This window comes from Halyomorpha halys, unplaced genomic scaffold (genome assembly GCF_000696795.3).
Source record: "Halyomorpha halys isolate HHAL.00 unplaced genomic scaffold, Hhal_1.1 Scaffold30.1, whole genome shotgun sequence".
Classification (NCBI taxonomy): Eukaryota; Metazoa; Arthropoda; class Insecta; order Hemiptera; family Pentatomidae; genus Halyomorpha; species Halyomorpha halys.
The window spans coordinates 1,925,323-1,949,680 of record NW_027110126.1 but is presented as its reverse complement, the minus strand read 5'-3'; the positions used below and the strand labels follow the sequence as shown (position 1 = coordinate 1,949,680).

The following is a 24,358-nucleotide window of genomic DNA, read 5'->3' as shown; positions in this document are numbered from 1 at the left end:
AAAACAAAACAATATATTTTTCATTGTTACTTTTTATCCTTTTAAAGAAAACAAATCATCATTAAATTTTAAAAAATGGACTAAACTCGGGTTAATTACTTGTGCTACAGCAAATTGATTATTAATGCCATGATTAATGTACCTCTTTGTGTTGTTCTAGGCGCTTGGGCAACCTTTGGTGGAGGCGTAACGGAATCCGAAGCTGAGGCGATCGTTGAAGCAGCTTATTATGCCGGTATCAACCTGTTCGACCTGAGCGAAGCTCACTCTGGCCCCAGGGCCGAGATAGAGCTAGGGCAAATACTCAAAAGGAAAGCATGGAAGCGAACCTCCTATGTTGTCACTACTAAAGTATACTTCAATTCAAAGTTAGTAATGTTTTAATATTACATCATTATAAATACATGCTCAAGCCAAATATTTTTTATTTGAACATATGGTATTAGGAATATTACTTAATTCTTTACTTATTGTGGGATATCTTCATCTCAGGATCCATGAGACGTAAATACACCTATTAGCACTCAAATTAAAGTTAGTTTTTTTTTTTTATTCATTTAGAAAATTACATCAAATATGGTCCGACTAGATGACAACATCTAATGGTGCCTAAATAACACATAAAATCGACAGACATGAGAGAAATTTATAAATTAAAATTTTGACAATTAGGGGTTAATGAAAGCTACAACAATTTATAAACTAGATCAGTACAATATGAATTTATATGTGATGATAAAACTAATAATCCAATTAGCAAATACTAAAATGAAAATAAAGTAAAGAAAAATTAAAAATCAAATAATAATTATGAAAAAATAATAAAAATAACTGAAAGTACTTCAAGTGAATAAATATCCTGAAAATTTACAATTAGTGAATTAATATAATACTGAGAATAAAACAATATAATACAAAAATAGGATAAAATTAAGGATCTAGTAATATCTAAATAAATAATATTGGAAGAAGATAGTTGACCGTATAAAGTAGATTGGGGGGAAGATAGTCCAGGTGACGGTCAATAAAGGTATCAAAATAGTAACAAAAAAATATTTTTGTTAACCAACGTTTCGCTCCACTTTGCAGGGCTTCGTCAGGTCTGATAAGTTGTCAGTTGGCTGATAACTGATACGTTGTCTGATAAGTTGTCAGTTGGCTGATAACTGATACGTTGTCTGATAAGTTGTCAGTTGGCTGATAACTGATAAGTTGTCTGATAACTTGTCAGTTGGCAGCAGAACATCATTATTATCAGTCCTGACGAAGCCCTGCAAAGTAGGGCGAAACGTTGGTTATCAAGAAATAGTTTTTTGTTACTATTTTAATACTTTTATTAACCTCCACCCGGACTATCTTCCTCTGACCAAAATAAATAACATCTAAAACTAAGCACACACATATACAGCTAATTTTAATCGTAATGTAATGAATAATTAGGAGGAGTTAAGAAAAAATATTAAAATATAAAATATGAGACAGTTTCGACTCATAATGGTGAATGATTAATTAAATTAAAACTTAAGGGTATAGTTTCAAGCATCAAAAATGAAGCTATAAGGAACACTTCTCACCCTGCAAATAATATATTTTAAAAAAACCGGTGCGGTACAAATCATACAACTTTCACCTAGTACCCTGCTTACTAGTTTTGTGTAAACTGGTGAAATTTTAGAATAAATAATGTTTTTTGTATGTTGCTATGAAGTTTCGTATTTTAGTGTTTCTTGAGGTGGTAATAATGAGTATCAACTTTGCTCCTGCTAATTTTTAACGTTGCTTGCTAATACAACGTTTTAACAAAAGGCAACGAAGCCGTATATACATTATATATGTATGTATTATAAATTATTTTTTAACATTTAAAACAGCTGACATCCCAACCCATCCTAACACTAGGCTCACTAATTATACCGATGAGACATGCCTATTGTCAGTGAATAATTACCCTTCTATTCTATCTCAAACCCTCCAATCCCACATTCATCCTTGAAGAATGGTGCCAAAACTGTAGGATAAAAATAAATTCAAATAAATCCCACCAAATCTCATTTACCCTTCCTCGTAAACCCATGACTTCTTGCTCCACAATATCCTTTAATAATGCCCCACTTATTCCTGACGAAAATATCCTTTACTTGTGACAACATCTGGACAAACTGATGACTTGGAATCCCCATATTAGACTGATAAGATAGAAAACTTCCCGTCGGTTCCGACTATTACATTTACCAGACTAACGGTCTAAACTTCCAATCCATTATAAAAGACTGATCTACATGACTATAATAAGCTCCATTGGGAGTACGGAGTTGAGCTTTGGGGCACTAAACCATCGAATTCTTCTCATGTCCAATCTTTACAGTCCAAAATGTTCCTTACTTTGTCACAAATCAAGTCATTTCATCAGGACCTTAATGTTCCATATGTTACCGAATTGATCAGAACCAGATACCAATCCTTTCATGATAAACTTCCCGACCACTCAAACCCACTTGTTTATGACCTGGCTTTTCCTTCACTACCTGATAATCCTGCTAGGCGTCTGAAAAGAAAATGGCATCGAGATCTTTTTTTCTGAAAATGTTATTGCGGTTCTATCAATGGGTAGATTCTCCACATGTATTTATCAAGTCGTCTTACAACAAACAGCAAATTAACTGGTTGTATATATTTTAATACAGTTGTGAATATCAATTTAAAAAAAAATTTAAAAGCACAGAATATTTAAAATTTATTTTAGTAGCTATTTACACACAAAATTCATCTAAACGCAAATTATAAAATAAATCAATTTAATAAGAAAATCACCAGTAAATTTTAAATAACCATTAACTTAAGATAATATGGCAAATTTTAAATCTTTTAACTCTTATCATTTAAAATTTTGAATTATGGCACAATATAATAACCCTCCTTTTCTTAAAAACTCATAACGTCCGTCTAATACAATTATGATATAATTTTATACATCTTTTTTTTATTTTAATATTTCCATCGTCTCCATAGATATAAAAATATATCCACAATCTATAAATATAAGAATTAAGGTATATTATAATTCTATATTAAACAATAAATTTCTGAGTCAATAATAATATACTTTTTTCAATTCCTAGGTCTGAAGAAAGAGGCCTTTCCCGAAAACATATTATAGAAAGTGTTAAGGCCTCCTTGCAGAGGCTACAGCTCGATTATATTGATGTCGTCATCTTACACAAGTGTGATCCTATGTGCCCCACCGAAGGTAAGTCAAATATTTAATTATTCAAAGTAATTAGAAAGTATTTAGAAAATAAATAAATAAACCTCTACTGAACACCTCTCTCTCTTCCCAAGGGACTCAACCTATCAATTAACGAGGAGAGGCAACTCAACCCAGACGTTGAGCTAGGAATTGGCTGTCAGTTTTGACAATATAACTGGCCATAAAGCGAAAAAAATTGATAATAATTGCGCTCAAAAATATTTATTAATAATAAACTACACAATTAGTTTAGTTTTTAAAAATTATGTTTTGTTTTATTCATGCAGACTACGGTTTGAAATTCTTTCTCATAATACAAAAAATTTTATTTTTCGATTACAATCAAAATTCCTATCTAAGGGTTTTTCGAGGTTCGAAAAATGAATATCACCTTTATTTCTTCCTACAAAAAAATTATGTAATAATAAATTATTCGATTTGTTTTCTGATCTGAAATAACAAAAATATATTACTAGTTGTATTTAATAGAATAAGATGCTCACTAAATCATAAAAAGCTATTCGCATTTGTTTTCAGCGTCCTCAAAAACTCTTATATAAGAATTTTCATCTAAAAAAAAATATTTTATCTGGCTGACTTCGCAACGTCAATCAATCTGAATTGATATAATAATGTACCCATAGAATAGGTTTCTGCCAAATATTTGTTGACTCGTCAAGGTAAAATATTTTAAATGAAAATTCGGATTTAAGAGTTTTTAAGATTTAAGATTTTTATATTTAAGAGTTTTTGGGAAAGCTGAAAATGAATCTGAATAATTTTTTCTATAAACAAAAAAAATTGTTGGCCTACTATATAGGAAGAGATTTTTTTTTTATGATTTAGAAAGCATTTTAGTACAACTGACAATATTTTTTTGTTATTCAACATCCCCCCCCCAAAAAAAACTAATAGTATATTATTATCCGATTTGCCAAAATAATTGTACATTATTAAAATATTTAAGCCTTTACCTAGCAAAGTAGGATAAAATGTTTTTTATATAAATAAATAAAGTTAATATTCGTTTTTCGCACCCCAATAAATCACTTGAATACGAATTTTTATTGTAATCGAAAAATAAAATAAAAATTTTTTTTTTTTATTTTTTTCAAAAAGTATTTGTTTTCTCTACTTCTAGGGTGCTTTGGCAAGAACCCTCGAACGCGTGCCTAACTTTTTCAAACTAGCATCACAAAAAAACGTTTCATTGAAATCGATGAATCTTTGAAAGTCATTAAAAATAATGTTGGATTTTACATTAAAAATTAGAGATATATATATATTGGAAAAGAAATGTGGTTGTTCAATGAATGGATTTTTTTTTATTGTTCCAGAGATTGGGAAATTTCACTCTTAATAAGAAAATAGAATCTCAAATGATCCTTAAAATCTTTGTAATTTTAAATACCAATATTAAAAATAAGTATATATATTGTGACTGTTTAAGATATCAAATATCATAATTTAAAAGATAAATTAAAAATAAATATGAAATCCATTGAATTTAAAAATCATAATTTGTTCTTAATCTAGAGACTGTGAGGGCAATGAACCATGTGATAAGCCAAGGCTGGGCAATGTACTGGGGCACAGCTAAATGGACACCTGTAGAAATAATGGAAGCGTATTCCAATTGTCGTCAATTCAATTGTATAACACCAATTATAGAGCAAGCTGAATACCATATGTTCTGCCGTGAAAAGGCTGAGTTGTACATGGCTGAACTTTATAACAAAATAGGTAAGTATTAAGAAAAACATATCTTAGTCATATAATTGTAACTGAATTGTAACTTTTTTTTCAATATTCTTAATAATATTTGGGAAAATATTAAAATAGTTATAAATATATCATACGGAAAGAAATCAAACATACAATAACATTATTACATTTGGAATAAAATGTAAATATTAGAAACTAGGAATTTGGCAGAATTGTATTTGAGGTTTTTAAAGTTTTAAACTAATGTAATTAATTTGAAACAGAATTCGAAATTAAAACATAAAATATAGTATAAAATAAATGTTTTGTTTCCTAAATGAAACATAAGAACTAATTATATTTTTTCTTCAGAAAGTAATTTTTAACAATAAAAAAAAATTTTGCAAAATGAAATCTTTAACTGGTGTATATTTATTTCCAGATTCCAGATTCATATGTAATCAAAAATTACATCTTCAATCACTTGCTTTTGTTGCACTATAATTACACTAAGATAACTGTTAAATCATTCTAAACATCAAAAATGAGTGTTTTTGAAGAATAATTACACTAAAGTAATTTTATGATATAATTACGATTAATGTAATTGTTCAAAGTAATTGCAATTCTCTATATTACTGTAATTTTAGATATTCAATCACAATTACTTCTTGATGCTAAGTAATTGCAAATACAATTACTTATAATTGTATTATAATTTCTTGACATTTTAGGGGAGGAATAAAAATTACGTAAGTACATGTAATTGGTAATTGCATTACTTTGGCTCGACTAGTAATTGTGGTCCTATAATTACAATTACATTAGTTCATCAAGTAATTGTAATTGTATTTCTGCAATTCTAAATTACAGTAATTGGCAAGTAATTTTAATTAGTTTTTACCCAACTCTGATGTCGAATTAGAAAACCCCATGTGTGAAAGAAGAAGGTAACACTTTCTTGTAGCTTATCTCACTTGTTTTCCAATAACTCCTCAGTTGGAAATAAAAACATATCTTTCAAATTAATAGATATCCTCAACAAATTAATTAATGAAATACACTCATGTATATATTTTTTACTTCAGGTGTAGGACTTGTAGCATGGTCTCCTATTAGCATGGGCCTTGTAACTACTAAAAGTAGTACTGAAGACTCGTCAGCTCAAATTCTTTCTCGATCTGCTTTAAAAGTAAAACTATACTTCTTAAAAAGTTCTTTTTTATCTTAGCCTAAAATATAAAATAATGTCTAAAAATGAATAAATTCTTTTCAGCATAACAAATACACTTCATTTAGTTGGAGTGAAGATGAGACACAAACAAGTAATAAGGATAGTACCAAAGAGGTAGTATTATTTCCATTACTTTAAAATATAATCCACTGAGTAACATTCATAACAAACAATTGTTTATGGGGATAAAAATACCTTAAACAGCTAGTTTTTCATCAACATTATACCTACTAAATACTAACTACTGACATAATATATTAATAACAATACCATCATACCCCTTACAGGTATCATTCAGTAAATGACTGTAAACATTTTTAGATGAATAATTCTAAAGTAAATTTCTCTAATCTGATGACTACTTTAAAAGGTTTCCAATCTCACAAAAAAAGTTCATAAGGTAGAATTTATACTTATAATTTTATCATACATAATATTGATACTTTACCAGAAAAACTCCTTGCAAAAAATGTTCATATATCTTTTTTCCTACTTAATAAAAAAGATAGGGATGTGACGGCCATGCGGGTTGGAGCACAGGTTCCAGTGCGCTCGGTTCGGAACGTTGTGGGTTCGATTCCCACCTGAAGCAGTTAAACACTCATTTTTCGGCGGTCCCGAAGAATGAGTCTTGACACTCCCACCTTGGTTAGTACACGGCGGCAACCTAGGTAGCCGTCAGGGGTTGGCAAAAAGGACCACTAGGCCGGACTTGTTCCCCCCCACCAAATACCAGTACCAGTACCAGTAATAAAAAAGATCAGGTAGTCTTAGCTTACTTGTCTAGATGACAGAAAAATCACATTCCTATCTTCAAAGTCAGTGGTCACTGAATATGAGTGTCCAAATGGACCAGTTTTAATGGTGGTGTCAATTAGTATAAGTTTTTTTCTTGACATGAGGAAACCAATTCCCCAATTAGTTAGTTGAAATTTAACAAGAATGTTTGGATTTTCTCCACTTTGTCAATAAAAAAAAATCAAAAATCAGCATGCAGTATCAATGAATCACAGTTTGCAAGCAAATTGAATTCAGTAAATCTTAGTACCACTCTACAATGTTTTCTATATTTAATTCACCAATTTTATCCATTCAATATAATTTATTTATTACTGTAATTATTTATTTATATAGAAATGGGCTGTGCAATCTAAAAAATAAAAATAAATAAATTAGTTCCGATTCACAAAATGTAGGAAAAATAAATATTGCTTGGGTTAAGTATATGTTTAAAACATTCTAGGTTAATCATTGTAACATTTATTTTAAATAAATAACGATAATTCAAAGTATGAAAATAGATAACTGGGGTGTGTATGATTTTTTTTAATGATATAGTAATCCATGTATGATTTTTGTCATATAAATGATGATCTATAGCAATTTACATGTTAAATAAACAAAGGAAAAGGCATGGGCAAGGGAGTCAAAATTTATTGTTTAGTAATAATTATTAATTTAAATGTTTTATTATTTAGTAATAATTTTGAAAATCTCATACCAGATTTAATCTCATACAGTCATTTACCAGCAAATTTGGCAGTCCAGTTCTCCTAGGCAAATCTCAATTATCAAGTCGACTAATATTTCTTCAGGCCAAATATTTTACCCCATACCAACTTTATTTCCAAAAATTATAAAACATAGATTTATTATACTTTAAATTTTCTTTAATTTCCGACAGGTTAAATACTAACAGCAATATCTACAATTTATTTACACTAGCCGTTCACAATACAGCTAAAATATGGCTTGGGTATATACACTAAACATTAATACTTCCTTAAATATACATCTCATAATCCTACAAATGCAAAGAAAATTAAACCTAATAATAATTAATAATGTTTTAAGGGTTGTTGTGGCAAAGAAAAATCAAACATGGGACAGGCAGAAAGGCTGCGCCTCGTAGAAGCCATAGCTGAGAGACTCGGCTGCTCACTCACCCAATTGAGCATAGCATGGGCATCAAAAAACGACTCAGTCCAATGCCTATTACTCGGAGCAACTGCGGTGCAGCATCTCTACCACTGTATACATAGTCTCCAGGTAATTAAAATTCAAATTTATCTTCCAGTTCAAAGAAGTTCCAGTTAAATTTTTAGTTCCAGGCTTTAAAATTAATTCAATCTATCCAGGGGTAGATTGAATCAATTCAAATAAAACAATCATCAAAAAGGTTTGAAATTTAGTAAACAAGTGTTTTGAACAAACATCAATGCTAGATTTAATAACTGTAACTCAAAACACAGTAGCTGAAAGTTCTAGTTTAGTCAGCACTATTTTAGAGTTTCAATACATATTATATTCTTCTTCTGATAAGTAAGTAGTGTTATGAATCTTTACTGAGTACCTAACAATCATTTAGGACCAAACTAATTATTTTGTTACAGAAACTATGAACATAATAAATGAAAGTCTAGATCTTAAAAGTGAGAACCATTAATAATATCTCTATCAATATCCCTCCAACAAATTAAATGCTCAAAAGACTAAGGCTATCTACAGTATTTATATTATATTATTAGATAAGATTCTATTTATTTTATTCACTATTTATTATATATTATTCATGTTGAACTAAACGAAAATAATTTAAATCTAAAAAAGAGTATTTAAAATACCTAAACCATCCACTCACATGCTGTCAGTGAGAATATCCGATACCTTCACAACTAATTAACTACTCACATCCTGTCATGTATAAATGATCCTAAAAAATTTACTGATAACTAAAATTAAAAAATTGACCTTTTTTTATTTTAGTTATCAGTAATTAAGTTGAACATGCATATTTATAAATGCTACACCTATTTCCTTATAAATACTGAAAATTATATAGAAATGTACCATTTAATTTACTGACATAATGTTTAAGAGTGATATCGGTAAGAATATTTAGATCAAATTCAAAATAAGTATTCCAGTAATTCTTACTAATATTTGATATTTTCTGTTTTTTCTTACTTGATTACTTCTATCTTTTATTTTTAATTAATTATACATTAATAAAATTTAAATATATGTTAATAATAAAAGTTAAAATTCAGACTATTGGCCCATTTTCAGGTGTTAATTCTTCAAATAGTTACAGTGCTATTAATTATTGTTCAAATATACATATTTTTTTACACAATTTACATAATTACACTTAAATTGTTTACATAATGTTTATTAAGTATCTAGAAAAACAACAGAAATCAATCTTCTTTACAATTAAGTTTTTTATTATTGATAATTTTTCATACTTTTTTCATTAATGTCTCATCTTAATTTTTTGTTTTTTCCTAATTTATTTTTTGCATCAATATCCTTAAATAGTTATTTAATGATCACTATTTATGAGATTTACAATTGAAATAATTTGAATTGTGACCAAAACATACCTATTATTATCAACTACATACTGACACGTTTGAATAACAAAACTACTAAGTAAACTAATATTTTTTTTTAAACATATTTCCTTACTTTATTTTATTTGCTACAATGATGTTTTTTTTTTTTTCTTTTTTATAAAAGTTAGTGCCTAAATTAAATCCTGGTGTCATGTCTGAACTGGAAAAAGCGCTAGAAAATAAACCAGCCCGTGCTCCGATGGTGTCAACCCTAGCGCTTAGATGACAGGCAGCAGTCCCGCCAGGGAGCGGGACTGCACAGCTACTTCCAGAATCACCTAAGGCCCAAGAAGAGGCTCAGGAAAAACACCAAAAACTACCATTCTGCACAATACAGTGACAGTATGCCGATAGTCCACCATAGCTACCAAGTAAGTTCAAAAATACTGAATAATACTCTATACATGATGAAGTAGACTTTTTAGGGCAAAATCTCTTCTCATTTTCTCATTTAAGGTTAAATTAAAAGTGTTGAATTTAAAGAGAGTATAGATATAGAATAAAGGTGATTTAAAACTCATACACTATTTAGCAGAATAAATCATAGATATTTCTGGCAAATGTGTCAAAATGTTAGTAATCTAATTGAGCCGAGCGTAATAGGGTATTTAACCACATCAAGCCTTTCCTGTAGGTGCGGAAAATCCAAGAGGTGTATGCTCTTTTTTCTGATCAGGGCATTATCCCAAACAGCCAATGCTGTGATCTTTCATTTATTGCACCCAGTCAAGACACCACATCCTTTGAGTTTATCACTTTTTCTTAGCCTCATACTTGCACCTGAAGTTTCAGGAAAGTGAGTTCTAGATAAACCTTAATAACAATAATCATATCGACAGGAGGTTTATCAAGACCAAAGATTCATGGCCAGTACCATCAGTATATATACTTCACTGAGCCCAGTCAAAGTCCAAAGCTACAAGGCCTGAATTAACTGAATTCTTCCACATACGTCCGACAACACACTTATTAAACATTTTTATTTTTATTTTATGACCCCCCTCCTTGTCATTTTTGACATACAGGGGGTTATCTAGAGGTGACCATCCTGTTCTGACCATGGTAGAGTCAAGTTTTTCATTCCATGGGACCTATGAAGGGCTATGAAATGAAAAAAGTCCACCCACCCAGGCCGGATATGAATGAGCGCTGCCCACAGTTCTTAGGTTGGTAAGACTCAACCACCTAAGCTATGGATGACCCGTTTAGTCCGTACTACTGCTACAAGTTTCAGATTTCAGGTTAGATTTATTCCTAAAATATCTTCAGTTTCCTAATAATCTTCCAAGTCATTTAAAAATAAACCAGTGAACAATAAACTGAATCATGTAAATAAATTAGTAATTTTGGTTAAATACTATTAACAATCATCATATATCACTTATATGTTCTTTTCCATAGATTGGTTGGGATCAGGAGGAAAGTTAGGCAGTTGTCTTCTTTATTGCTTTGTACGCTGCCAAGATTTGACACGGCAGAGAAAAAAACAAGCTTCTTATGGGTAAGATAAATAACCTACAAAACATTTATTGACTATTCCAATTATTTAAATAATAATTTGTGTATAGAAGTAAACAATATTTGTAAATCATATTTAAAACATGAAAAATTCTATTTTATGAATATATAAAATTTTAAGCATATGATTATGAATTTATTAACATACTGAGATTTTTCTAGGCAATTGTAGACAATTTTCATAAATTGAAAAAATAAGATTAAGGCATGAAAATCCTAGAAACGTTTTACAATTAAATCAATCAGATTTTGTTTTTTATGAGACAGGGTAACCAAATAGAAAGTAAGATTTAATTTAAATTTTAATATATAGGAAATAATAAGTTTATATATAAAAAAATTATATGAAAATAGCCAGCAATTATTTTTCTAATCTAATAACATGAAATGAGATTATTAAAGCATAATTTTAGAAAAAAAATGGTTAAGATGTTCAGTAATGGTCTATTATTTATATTATGCAAATAAAAATCTCAATATTTTCAACTTTTGTGTTTTCCCTAAATGTCCAAATTTACTACATGTTTATCCGATGCCATGGTCAACGATTTCCATATAATTATGTACAATAAAGTATTGATAATATAACAAAAAAGATTTAATACATAGTTTTGATAAAATACATTCAAATTTAAAGAATATTTTTACAGTAGTAAATTTAAATAGGAAAAATAATGTTTTTTTTTTTGTTTTTTTGCAGGAATTATTACTAGACTAGATAAAAGAAAAAGTATAGTTCTTTATTATAAAAAGGCTAAGCACCTTAGACTGCCATAGAAGCTAAATATAGCTCTGAAGAAACCTGCCTCAAAGATCTGCCCAACCATACTTTCACTTTGCTTATGAAAACTATTAATAACTAAAGTAGTTTTAACATTTTTTGACAATATAACAGATGACTAGAATTGTCATGACTAACTATTGAAGACCTTCATCAAGCATTGAAATCAAACAAAAGGTTTATACTGAAATAAATGTAATAACAACATTTACGAGTATGTTTAAATCACTGTGATATGTGGTTGTTTAAAACTGCATAAGTAATATTATTTTAATTTTATTTTAGACTACACAGTTTTACGAAATCGCTATAACCAAATTGAAAATCTGATTTAGATTTATCACAATAATTTGTCAGGCAATCAAAAGTACACCTCCATAAGATAAATTAATCATATAACATATCACCAATTATAATATAATTTCAGACAATCAAACCCAGCAATTTCTTTTTTTAATAATAGCATTCAATGAATGAAAATGATTACTTAATTGTATTAATTTCATTTTTTTACTAAAATAATTCATTTATACGTAAGTGACCTTAAAATTATTTATGATTCTGTTGTATATGAATTTAATTGATCATATTTTAAATGAATGTGATTAAAATTAAAGTTAACTGTGCGGATAATAGAGTTTGAAAAAACATCAATTCAATAAAATATGAACTAAAATATTTGATCTCACATTGTTACAATTTAACAGTTAATTAAAGAGCACCCACTAAAAAAGTTATAACTAACATTTCTTCAAATTTTTTAGGTTAAAAAAAATCTTACTTTTGACCTAATTAAGATATTTTCAGTTTTCGCACATAAGAACCCTTGTTATGGATTAAGGACTGACATTGCTGCCTTCATTCCTTATCAGCCACATAAGGCATTTTGTTAACTTTTGCAGTTATAACATTTTTAGAGGGAGCCTTTCAGTTGTAAGTATTTCCCATAAATTGCTAGATAAAATAAATGCAATATATAATCAATAAAAAACAAATGGAATCTATAATTAAATAATCCAATTTAAAAAAAATGAAAAACTGGTTTAAAACTAAGCCCATATTTTTTTCATCTACAAAATGATGAAGTTAATTAAAATAGTTTGTCATGACAAGAGATAAGTAGGAGATAAGTTGGAGAAAGTTCAAAATATGCTGAATCTCGCCTTTAATAAATAATGTGGTTATTTTTCATCTCATGATTAATTAATATTTAAATTGAATCTACTGGAGTAAAACTCCTGAGACAAGTACGGCCTTAACATTCAGATAATTTAAGTGATAAGAGTCACTTGTACCTTGAACTATTTCCAATCATTGTCTAAGTTAATTGTTAAACATTCAATTTGCCAAACTGCAGTTTATCATGGTCAAACAATATAATAAAACTAAAGATCATTAAAACAATTAACACAGTAGGAGATCGATTATATGGATAATAATTCAGTGAAATCATTATTGAGATATTGAATGAGGAAAACATTTTAAAGGTCTGCTCTTAGTGTGCAAATAAAATTCCACAGATGTCCCAGGACTGCCATATCATGAAACCAGCTATTACCTACAAAGCTTTCAGATATAATAAGCAGTGTACCCCAACCTTCTTTTATAGTTAAAGCCTGAAAAAAAGAGATGAAAAGGAAAAACAAAAAAATATACCTGCAATAATGAAGGAATATGGTAAATTGATTTGTTTTTATAGTTAGTAATGAGAAAACATTCAAACCTCTATGTATTGAACTTTACACTTAATTTTTTGTGGTTTAAGGAATATTTTTAGGGTCAGGTAAAGAAAAACAAAAATTAAAACACAGATATTAAAATATTGTACAATTTATGTATCTCAGTGCAAAATTTTTATAATACACATTTAATAAATGTACTTTCTTCCAATATATTGGAATATATATATACACTGGTACTTATGCTACTCCAGCAAGTAGGTCTATTAGTCCATTTTGCTAAACCTAGATAGAGGTATCTGCTCTGTCCAAACTAAAGTAAGAGTCCTAAGATTTAGAATCGAATATGAAATAAATTTTATTTTGGAACAAGGTCCCTTCAGAATAGCATAAATGTATATATGGATATTGATCCTATCTAGGTCTTCCTGAATATAGGTAAAAACTAAGAATAACTTAGAGGGTGAGAAGGATAAAGAGACTTGGAAGTTATCGGGGTATTTGAAAAAATTAGATATTCAAATTTAAAAGATAATAGATAATTAAATTTAAAAGATGTTAGATGTTGAATAGAATTTTAAAAGTTCAATACATGAGGGTTCTACGATATCTAAATCTCAATATTAATTAATGTATACACATTTTTGTTGATTTATTATAATTATGGGCTTATTAAGTTAACGATGAGCCTAATATATATAATTATAAATATTTCAGTTTGTTTTCATCTTCTTTTATGACACTGGATTATATCAATGTTTATCAATGCCAATTAGTTCATATAATCGAGGTTCCACTGTAACAGAATTCTTGAAAGAATAAATTTAAAGCATATCATTTATTTATTAAGTTATAATTATTAATTTTTGTCCATAAATATATCATGTTAAATACTACCTCGGAAAAGATTTTGGTATGAGAAGTTTATTCCGTCTTTTTGTAGTCTAGACAATATTTATTCTTATTAATTTTAAAGTTATTACAAAAAAATCTAAATACGGGATGTCACAAAAGAAAGTAATCACAAGTGACTTTTTTTGCTGTAAAGTTATTCCTCATTAAAAGGAAGATTTTGAAAAATTACAGTTTTATTTTATAAACTCTTTTCATCCATAAATATTTGATTTTATAAAACAATATTTTTTTTCATTTTCAACACTAAATAAACAATGGGTTGATTCTAAAAATCAATAACATAAAGAATGTGATTCAACTTTGACTGTTGAATATATTTTAAAAACTATAGTTCTATTCTGTTGGTTCTTCCAAACAAAATTAATTCGAAGGAAGCCGTATTTCTGTTAGGAACATCTCATTTTAACAAATACTAATCTAAGTAACTCTTCAGCTTCAAAATTATTTTTGTATAATATACTGTCTAATTTAATGGTTGTAAAATATTTAATAAATTTTTTTATCCTGTTTAAGAGTATGGCAAGCAGAATTATATATAAGAAAATTAGTGCTTTACTAATAGTAATGATATAATTATAGTTGATAAGACCATTTCACAAATAATAAAATAATTTTGTATCTTAATGAAGTAAAAAGTTTGTGATCAGACATAAATAGAAGTATTACTAGCAACATAATAGTAATAATTTAGTGATGTTTCAAGAACTGACTTTGTCAACTTTCAGTTAAATATCGTTACTGATAATGCATGCTGACATTAGCGGAATTTTTCTCATTAAAATTAAAGATCGCTAATAGGTTACTTTAGAATTTTACGAGCAGCTAGAATCAATTTTTATACATAAATTAAAGCATCAGTATTAATTAATTAGACAGATATGAAGTAAACTCATGACACCATAGATTATAAATTATAAAAAGTAAATTCCTAAGCTGTATAAAAATGTTTACTTATAATCAAATATAAATTCACTTTTCTAATCTTTCAAATGAAGATGCATATAAAAAAAGAAAGAAAATTATAACTCATTATTCCATCAAGAGTTGTTAACATTATAAAATTAAATAATCACAAGGCAAAATATTTTTCATGTCCTAAATATTTATAATTATACCATGGCTAGAATGTGTTTGATTCCTATTAATATCAAATTCATTTTACAGCTAAGTAGATAAACAGTGGATAAAATAATTATTCGTAAATTTGTAGTTTAAAAAGAAGAAAATGTTTAATAATGTGTTGATCCTAAAGTAATTGAGAATAATGGTAAATAATAATAATCCGCATTAATGTTTTCAAAGGAAGAAAATTATAAAACCTTTTAACCTAATTAACAACTAAATTTGTAAATATTAATAGTTTGTAACCACACAGTAACATTTGGCATAATCATTTTAAAGAAAAAATATGTTTAATAACTTATACCAATAGTAACTGATTATAATGATAATAACAATAACAAAAACAAGGAATAACAATATTCTGCATTAATGTTTTCAAGAAGAAAATTATAAACCCTTTTAACCTAATTAACAACCAAATTTGTAAACTAATCATCCAAATAAATTGTATGGTAACAGTTGGCAAAGTAATATATTGTTAGTTTGTTAACAGCTCATTTTTTTCACATAATATAAATCTTTTAATAAAATACAAACACAGAGTAAGATCAATGTTTTGTACTGAAAAATAATCCTGTCAAAATGGACCATAAATAAAGATCAAACAACAGAATTGAGTTAGACCAACAAAGATGAAATTACTGACACTTTTTGAACATGCATTGAATTAACGATATATTGGTAACTATTGGGATTATCTAATTCAACCATACAATCCGGATCTTTTTTATTTATTTCTTCCCACCTTCCCTTGACTTTTGAGCAATACATGTATTTGTGACAGTTTGATGTCGCATATGTATGCATAACATTGAGTTGCTGCTAATAAAGCAATTTACAAACTTCAATGTGATTTAAGCTTCATTGTTCTATCCGGTGACCTTCCAGGAGCAGGAAAGATTAAAGTGGGCTGGCCAAACAGTTTTTCACCTGTATACTAATTTCTTGTAAAATGGGTAGTTTTGTTCAGTCACTAGCTGAGGGAAATTTTCTCCTGTGAGAAGTCAGAGTCCAGTCTCCCTCAGTAATCTGGCCTGGAATGCCTCAGGTCCATGATGAAGTCCTCAGCAAACTGTGGAACACAAAGCTAGAAAATACAGGATTGATATGAATTTCATGGCCATGAAGTTTGGCTCAAAATTCCTCATGCTCCATTAGGAATTGAGAGAGCCAGTAATCCAGGAGGATCCACTTTGCTTCTATAAGTAATCGAACATTGGGTAAGAACTTTCCAAGATAGCTCTGGGTCCCCTAGCACCGGTTCCACTCTTCTGTTGTGTACTACCACATAATGCTTTCCATTTGTTAGGATCATCATCAATTCTCACCAGAAGATTTACTGGCAGACCAGTTCAGCCCTCCCTCTTGAAATTATACTTCATCATATCTTCCTGGAGGAAGAGGTTGAGAGGCACCCCTCCTCCCACTCCGCTAAGGTATCTCTCAGCTGACTCAAAGAAAAATTGTCCACTGGATCGTCACCAATCTGCTCATCTGTCAGTACAAGATATTGCAGTTCCAGACAGAGGACAAATACCTCAAAATATCCACGACCGCTTCTTTATTATAAGGTCATTGTCGCTGAGTATCTGAGGCCCCAGAAAACACTCCCCACATGACTAAGGCTAAGGTTCGAGGACTGGGCCACCCCATTTTCAAAGTAATCCAATTGAGGTATCACGTTAAATCTTCTTCGAAATCAGTGGACATAACAAAAAAAGATAGAAAACAGCGAATCACAGAGGAAGGAATCACAAGAAATTGCTTAAAAAGTACCTAAAAATCCCTATTTGATTGATCTTGAGATAGCATGTTGAATCATAATAAGATGAAAATATACATCCCAAAATATGAAAAATAAGCTCCATGAAGCTGGATTATGGCTACAAAGAATAATTAGATATAAGTTCACACACTCCATTGTTACTAATGCAATACCATGGACATTACTACCAATCTGCTTAACAGTTTCATTAAATTTCTAGATTTTCAGGCTTTACCTCTATATTTTCAAATAATTTCCTACAATGTAATCTAAAATTTTGAACTTCCATTCATCAAGAAAAAACACATTCCTCCAGCCTGAAGATCATTTCTTAACATGTTCTCAGGTGAACCATACAGTTATATACTATCTTTATATCCTTTTTAGCCATGGTTTTACACATTAGGAGGAATATATTTTCATCTTATTATGTGTTGAGTTAGTTAAGTTCAAGATCACTCAATTCAGGATTTTTGAGTGCTTTATACAAAAATTTCACATGATTTCACTCTGTAACCAGGCATTTTCAGTCCATTTTAATGTTTAATTTCTTGTTCTGTTTTTAAAGTTTTTATTTATACATTGAATGGAGGAATGAGATAATCTCTAACCCAATACCAGTTTAAAAAGTTGAATAATTTCATCTTTGTTGGTAGAACTTGATTCTGTTGTTAATTAGGAGTACAAATAATTATTTTACCCAATGTATGATAAAGTAAACAAATAAAAACGAACAGATTTGACTACATTAACCTTTTTTTTAGTCATTTGTCAAGTATACAATTAATGAAAATAAACTTTCGACTAACATCAAGTAAAAAATTAACTTTTGCAACAATGTGACCAGGAATTCATTAGTTTTTATGCATCCTACTGTCTATTTCTACATAATCTAATTCAAATCTTTAGACAAAAAAAGAGTTATATCTAATCAAAAAATTTTAAAATAAGCAAATAACATGAACACTGAAAAACAAGACATTTCATACAAATAGTTTGTGCTACGAATTTTCATACGAAAAAAATTAGAAACATTCTATTACAAAAATTTGTTTCATGTTGTTACAGCACATTATAACCACAAATATATTCAATAAGATACAATTTTAATATTTTGTTGTTTAATAACTAAAATACTAGAAAAATTGATCACATAAAAAATGAGAAAAGTTCCTTTCTATTAATGCAAACTAAAATTGGTGGCATATAATCCTACGATATGAACTGCTCCTCCTCTAAGCAATATTCTTTTTTATAATCTGTTTTAAAAGTATTTCTTGTTATAATAATCAAGTTTGTTATAGTATTTTGAATTACATTGTTAAAATTACTTGTAAACATTTGATACATATGATATATAATATATATAAATAAAAAAAAGTTTTTGTTATATTTTCAAATTTTATGGTTATACTAGATTATCAAAACTGTATTCATATCATAGATTCTAGATATAGTTAGATATAGTGAAAATGGGTGCAGGGTTTGATAATAAAATAATTATGTTCTTAATCTGTAACTATATACATATGTAAATATATTTTAATTTGAGAAGAAAAAAAGACAAGTAAATTAGCAATTATTTGGTAAATTTAAAATTTATGAATTTTATATCCTACAAATTCAATTTATCTTGAATAGTGTTCCTAATGTCTATTTAAATTGCTAGTATTTTATATAACTAGGACCATTCGCTAACAACTTTCTTTTTAAAACAATCTTAATTATAATATTTCAACCTAGAGTATTAGAATTATTTACTTGATCATTATATGCATTCTTCAGCTTGTAACAAGCAATATATATTAAAGTATGCATGTTTTAAAATTTAAGCAGTAACTAGAATCAGTATTTGTGAAATAATAATATAAAAATACAATGTATTTATTTAGAAATAACTGTGATATGCTTTATAATTTAGTAAAGAAATATATATATGAGTGGTATGACACTGTCCATCCATCAATATTTAATTTTTAAAAAGTTGGCCTTATGATATTAATTAAAAAAATTCAATACATCTATGGAATTTAATATCTAACTAATAACTAAGATTTATGATAATTTGTAAATGACTACTAATAGAAATAACTTCTTTTTTTTTTACTATGCAAAACATCTAAATTCTTTAGAAGTATTGATCATATTTAAATCTATACAATAACCTACTTTACTTGCTATGTTTTAACATTATTCAACTAAAAATAATTAATACCTGAACTCAATTTGAAATATTGAATTTTTATCTACAATCTTTGTAAAGGTATACTCAATATAAGAAAAAAATATATAGTAGCCAACATGGACTTCCGAACCCTGCCCCTCGATAATCATTGTTTTAAAAAATGTTATAGTCAATTCATTAAAATATCGGATGTTTCTTAATATCTTGGTCTATATAAGAGCACATCCGATTCGCTTCACACATTTTAAAATTTTTATCACATGGTTAGTGAGTTTTATCATGTACCATATCAAATGTTATTCAATAATGTTCTTCAACCAAATAAAACAATAAAGTGTTTGATCCTAACATTTTATTGTATTTTAATTCCATTTTTCCCAAATATCCAGCTCCACATGTTAAAAGTTAATATTTTTATTTTTTTAATCTAGAAAAGTATCTTCTTATCTCGAAAGTTGTGATACAGCTCTTAAACTTTGATATTGAAGAACTGTAATGTATCATAATTTTTGGACTTCATTATTAATAGCTAAATAAAATGACAAATTATTGCAAGCCCATGGTTAAGAAAACTAAGACTAATATGGTTCATAGATTTATCTTTTACCCTAGTCGTAAACCTACTGACTGTCCTGCAGTATACTTCAATAATCTTTCCCTTACCCCTGTTGAACAGATCTGCTACCTTGGACTACTTCTGGACAAACGACTAACCTGGAATCCTCACACAGGACTGAAAAGATAGGAAACTGCACGTCGATTTCGACTATTACAGCACTTACTAGACAAACGGTCCAAACCTCCAATTCATTACAAAAGACTGATTTACATGATAATTATAAGGCCTATCTGGACATACGGCGTTAAGCCCTGGGGCTTCACTAAACCTTCGAATTCCTCTCGTATCCAATCCTTACAATCCAAAATCCTTCTTAAAATCCTAAATGCTCCCTACTTTGCCACAAATAAAATCATCCACAAAGACCTTAATGTTCCATTTGTAACCGATGTAGCCCGAACCAGATATCAATATCCTTCCATTACAAACTCCCTAAACACTCAAACCCATTAGTTTCTAATCTTCTTTCCTCTTTTATTCCGGACAATCCTCCGAGACATCTGAAAAGAAGATGGCGCGGAAAATCGCGATATTTTATTAATATATTTAAAAAAATTAATTTCGTTAGTTAAGAAACAAAATAACCTGATCCAATTATCGGCCACACTCCATTTTAAGCAATAGAGTGTGGCAAACAACACTTCTTTGTTTTTTTCAAATGATAATATCGCGGAAAAATTGCTAATTAGAGAAAATTAAAATGGGTGACATCAGATCTATTGATGTATTCCGGTCGTGCTTTGCTTTAAAGTTTGAAATTTCACTCAGATAGTTACAAAGTAATTGTAATACCTCTTTACCTAATTCCTTATTATTTGAACCTATTATCAATTAGAAAACTAATGCCTTTGCATCTTAATTTAGTTACAAGAAAAAGTTGAACATAATTGCCGAATCACGCGCGCTAAGCTTGCAACACTGCAGTGCTTATGCACTCCAGTATAGATTTAATTTTAATGTTCTGAAATTCAAAATCTGAGAAAAATAATAACTTGTCAGTAATGGTAAAAGTGCATAAGGATTAACTAGAAAAACTAAGGACAAATGTAGTAATGCAGTAGGACTCTACATTTAACGTAAAACCATTATATCCGAAATCCCCGATCCCTACCAATTACCAGCTAAGGTGAAATATACATGTAAATCGGGTAAAAATGTTCCACATGGACAGCACTGTTTATAAGAATAATAATAATGGGATTAAGGGAGGTGACTACAAGAATAATAAATTATTTAATTTATAGATGAAGAATTTCATTTATAACATATTAATTAAATTAACGAAATGGTTCTTTTTAGAAAGGTAACAAGTCTTATAATAGGACCCTCTTCAGTATTCCGAATAGGAGGACGGGTACACTTTACCAATTACAAAAATGTGACCGCAATGTGGTGTAATATATTTTACTTTATATGAACGAAAGGTGAATATACAAAGACTATGTTATTTAAAATTACTATCTACAGACTACTATACGTAACTTGTCTCGTAGAATGTCCTTCGACAACTGTTCGATTGCATTAGCTACTGCCTGAATTATATACATTTCTTATATATTATCAACAAAGTTTGAGCCCGGCATTATGCAGTTAGTAAAAAAAATCTATATACACCACAATATAAATTCATTTATGAAATAGTATACATTATCATGTATTAATTAAAGTTATACTTTATTTTTTCTATTAAATAAAGGTCTGAAGAAGATTAAATCATGCTTATAATATCATTTCAGAATTGAATACATACAAAACATTTTATAATAAATGTCTGTCATTGTTTGTTACAACTAATAAGTCTACATACACCTTCATTTAATCCTTAGAATGTAAACAAACATTTAATTTTTTTACATTCATATAGGTTTTCAGTGGTTTTATTTCCTAAACGAATCAGTTAGAATCAAAGTCAAGTGAAAACAACTGCTCGAAAAAGAAATTTCTCGAGAGATTAGGCAGTTAATTGTTGATGGTAAAACCGCAGGGAAATCATTACGCGAAATTGCGAAAATTGCTTATAAATGCGTTTCGGCGGTTCAGACAGTTATTGGAAATTATTATACAACAGGTTGCATTGCAAGTAGGCCCAGATCAGAACGGCCAAAAAGCTTCAGCGATATCATCATCTATTTTAAGAAGTGTTCATGAAAACCCTAAAATAAGTGCTCCTACATTAGCTACTAATTTATTGTGGGATTACAACATTGGAGTAACACCTCAAACGGTACGTAATTCACTACAAAAAATAATCTCAAAATCGCTAAGGACTAGCAAGAAGCCGCATATTAGCAAAGTTAACCGAGCTAAGCGGTTGGCATTTGCAAAACATTACCTTGATAAGCTTATCAGTTTTTGGGACAAATTAATTTTCATGGATGAGTCTAAATTTAGTATTTTCGGTGCTGGTGGTAACATTAAAGTGCAAAGGAGAAAAAACCAAGCGATGAAATTTAAAAAAAACATATATCGACAGTTAAGCAAGGAGGAGGAGGGATCATGGTTTGGGACTCTATGGCTTCAGCTGGAGTAGGCAGCTTGAAGATAATCGAGGGAATGATGGATCAACATGTATGTGTAGATGTCCTAAAACAAAATCTGCGACCCAGGGCTACCCAGTTAGTTCTAGGATCAAATTTTATTTTTCTTGAATAACGATCCTAAACATCGTGCCAGAAGGGTCGAAAAATGGTTGCTGTACAATGCTCCAGGTCAGTTAAGAACACGACCACAATCGCCTGACCTTAACCCCATAGAGCACCTCAGGCAGGATCTTAAAATGAGGCTGAGGTATTACAAAATAAGAAATAAACGGCAACTATGAGAGATCCTTAAGGAGGAGTGGTTGAAAACGGATCCTACTTTTACAAAAAAAAAAGTTAGCACAATGAATAATCGTTTGAGAGAGGTAATAAAAATGAAGGAGGTCCCAAAGACCATTAGACAATTATTTGCGTTGATAATTATTTTGTTATAGAATGCATATATGCCGCGTATGCAAACTTTTTTTCAAAAACGTATTGTTACTTTTTCTCTATCATTTTCTTTTGTGTTTGTATAATTTTTAAACAACTTTAAAATGTTCCAAATTAATCAAAAGGTCCCGTATTTAAAAGGAAAAAATAAATAAATTGTTTCATCTGTTTTTCTCTTTTGCTTTTAACCCACTTTTTTTGATTAATAATAAGTGTGCAGACTTTTTTTACTAACTGTATACAATGCCTAGGCAAACTAGCCGGACATGTATGAAACAATTCATGTTTCCTCACTCATTTCCTAGGCATTCTATAGAATCTACCGTTTACCGATTGCTCAACCTGTTAAGAACTTAAACTCAGATTAAGGGGGATTTTAAATGAAAGAGGCAAAACGTGGTTGAGGTTGCACTTATAAGAAAGGGACAGAAACGTTTTATAAGAAAATTAGATTAATTTAGTAGTTGGTTCAAAGAAAATAAAAATGTAGTATAAATTATCAAGAATTAACTTCCTTTCTCATCATTCCTCCCGCATACCTATCAGAGGTGTTCTACATTCGTCAACTTTAGATATGATGATCTTATTATTATTTTATTTAAATTAAAGTTATCTTTTCTCCTAGTTTTATTTTGAAGAAAATTTATTCAATACCCATGACTTGATAACTGGTAGATCTCTCTACATGAAGATTTATCGAACAAAGGAACTAAGTTTGCTCATTGTTCCTATATTAAAAATATAAAGATAAAGTAAATGTCGAGGAATTGTTTTTCGGTCACTTGTGCAGGCCAGAACCGGAAGAACTTTATATTAAATCTATTTTAAAAAAATAAATAAAGAAAACTTGTTTTGTCTTTTAAATACAATAATGTGATACTATATTAATATTTCCTTTCCCGAATGTTTTATGTGAATAGATTGATTTTATAAATGGGATAAATCAAAAACTTTGAAGGCAAACCCATTCCATCATCGATGACACCGTCTTCAGCGGATCCGCCAGCCTATTTTATAATGCAATACTGGCAAAACAAGATGTTTTAGTTTGCCAATCATATGTACTATATTTTCATTTGTATATATTTATTTATTTGTTTTTTATTTTTTTCTCTAGGAAGTCAGAAAAAAAAAAAAATTTGAATCCTTGAAAATCGTATTAAAATTTTATCATAGAATACATTCTTAGGATTCCCAAAAATTGAGAGAATGAGATTTT

The 24,358-nt window shown here is 29.0% G+C and overlaps 1 protein-coding gene across 1 annotated transcript in view; it reads left to right on the top strand.

Annotated features, from left to right (window-relative positions):
- Hk (Hyperkinetic) overlaps positions 1-19,896 on the top strand; it is a 64,606-nt gene extending 44,710 nt beyond the window's left edge. Inside the window, exons 4-11 of the mRNA XM_067048204.1 lie at positions 3,120-3,247; positions 4,784-4,990; positions 6,040-6,143; positions 6,228-6,299; positions 8,040-8,234; positions 9,708-9,954; positions 10,985-11,084; positions 11,802-19,896. Of these exons, the coding sequence (XP_066904305.1) occupies positions 3,120-3,247; positions 4,784-4,990; positions 6,040-6,143; positions 6,228-6,299; positions 8,040-8,234; positions 9,708-9,809 (808 nt within the window). The 3' untranslated portion in view covers positions 9,810-9,954; positions 10,985-11,084; positions 11,802-19,896. The remainder of the gene's footprint in view (positions 1-3,119; positions 3,248-4,783; positions 4,991-6,039; positions 6,144-6,227; positions 6,300-8,039; positions 8,235-9,707; positions 9,955-10,984; positions 11,085-11,801) is intronic.
- Positions 19,897-24,358: the final 4,462 nt, after the last annotated feature.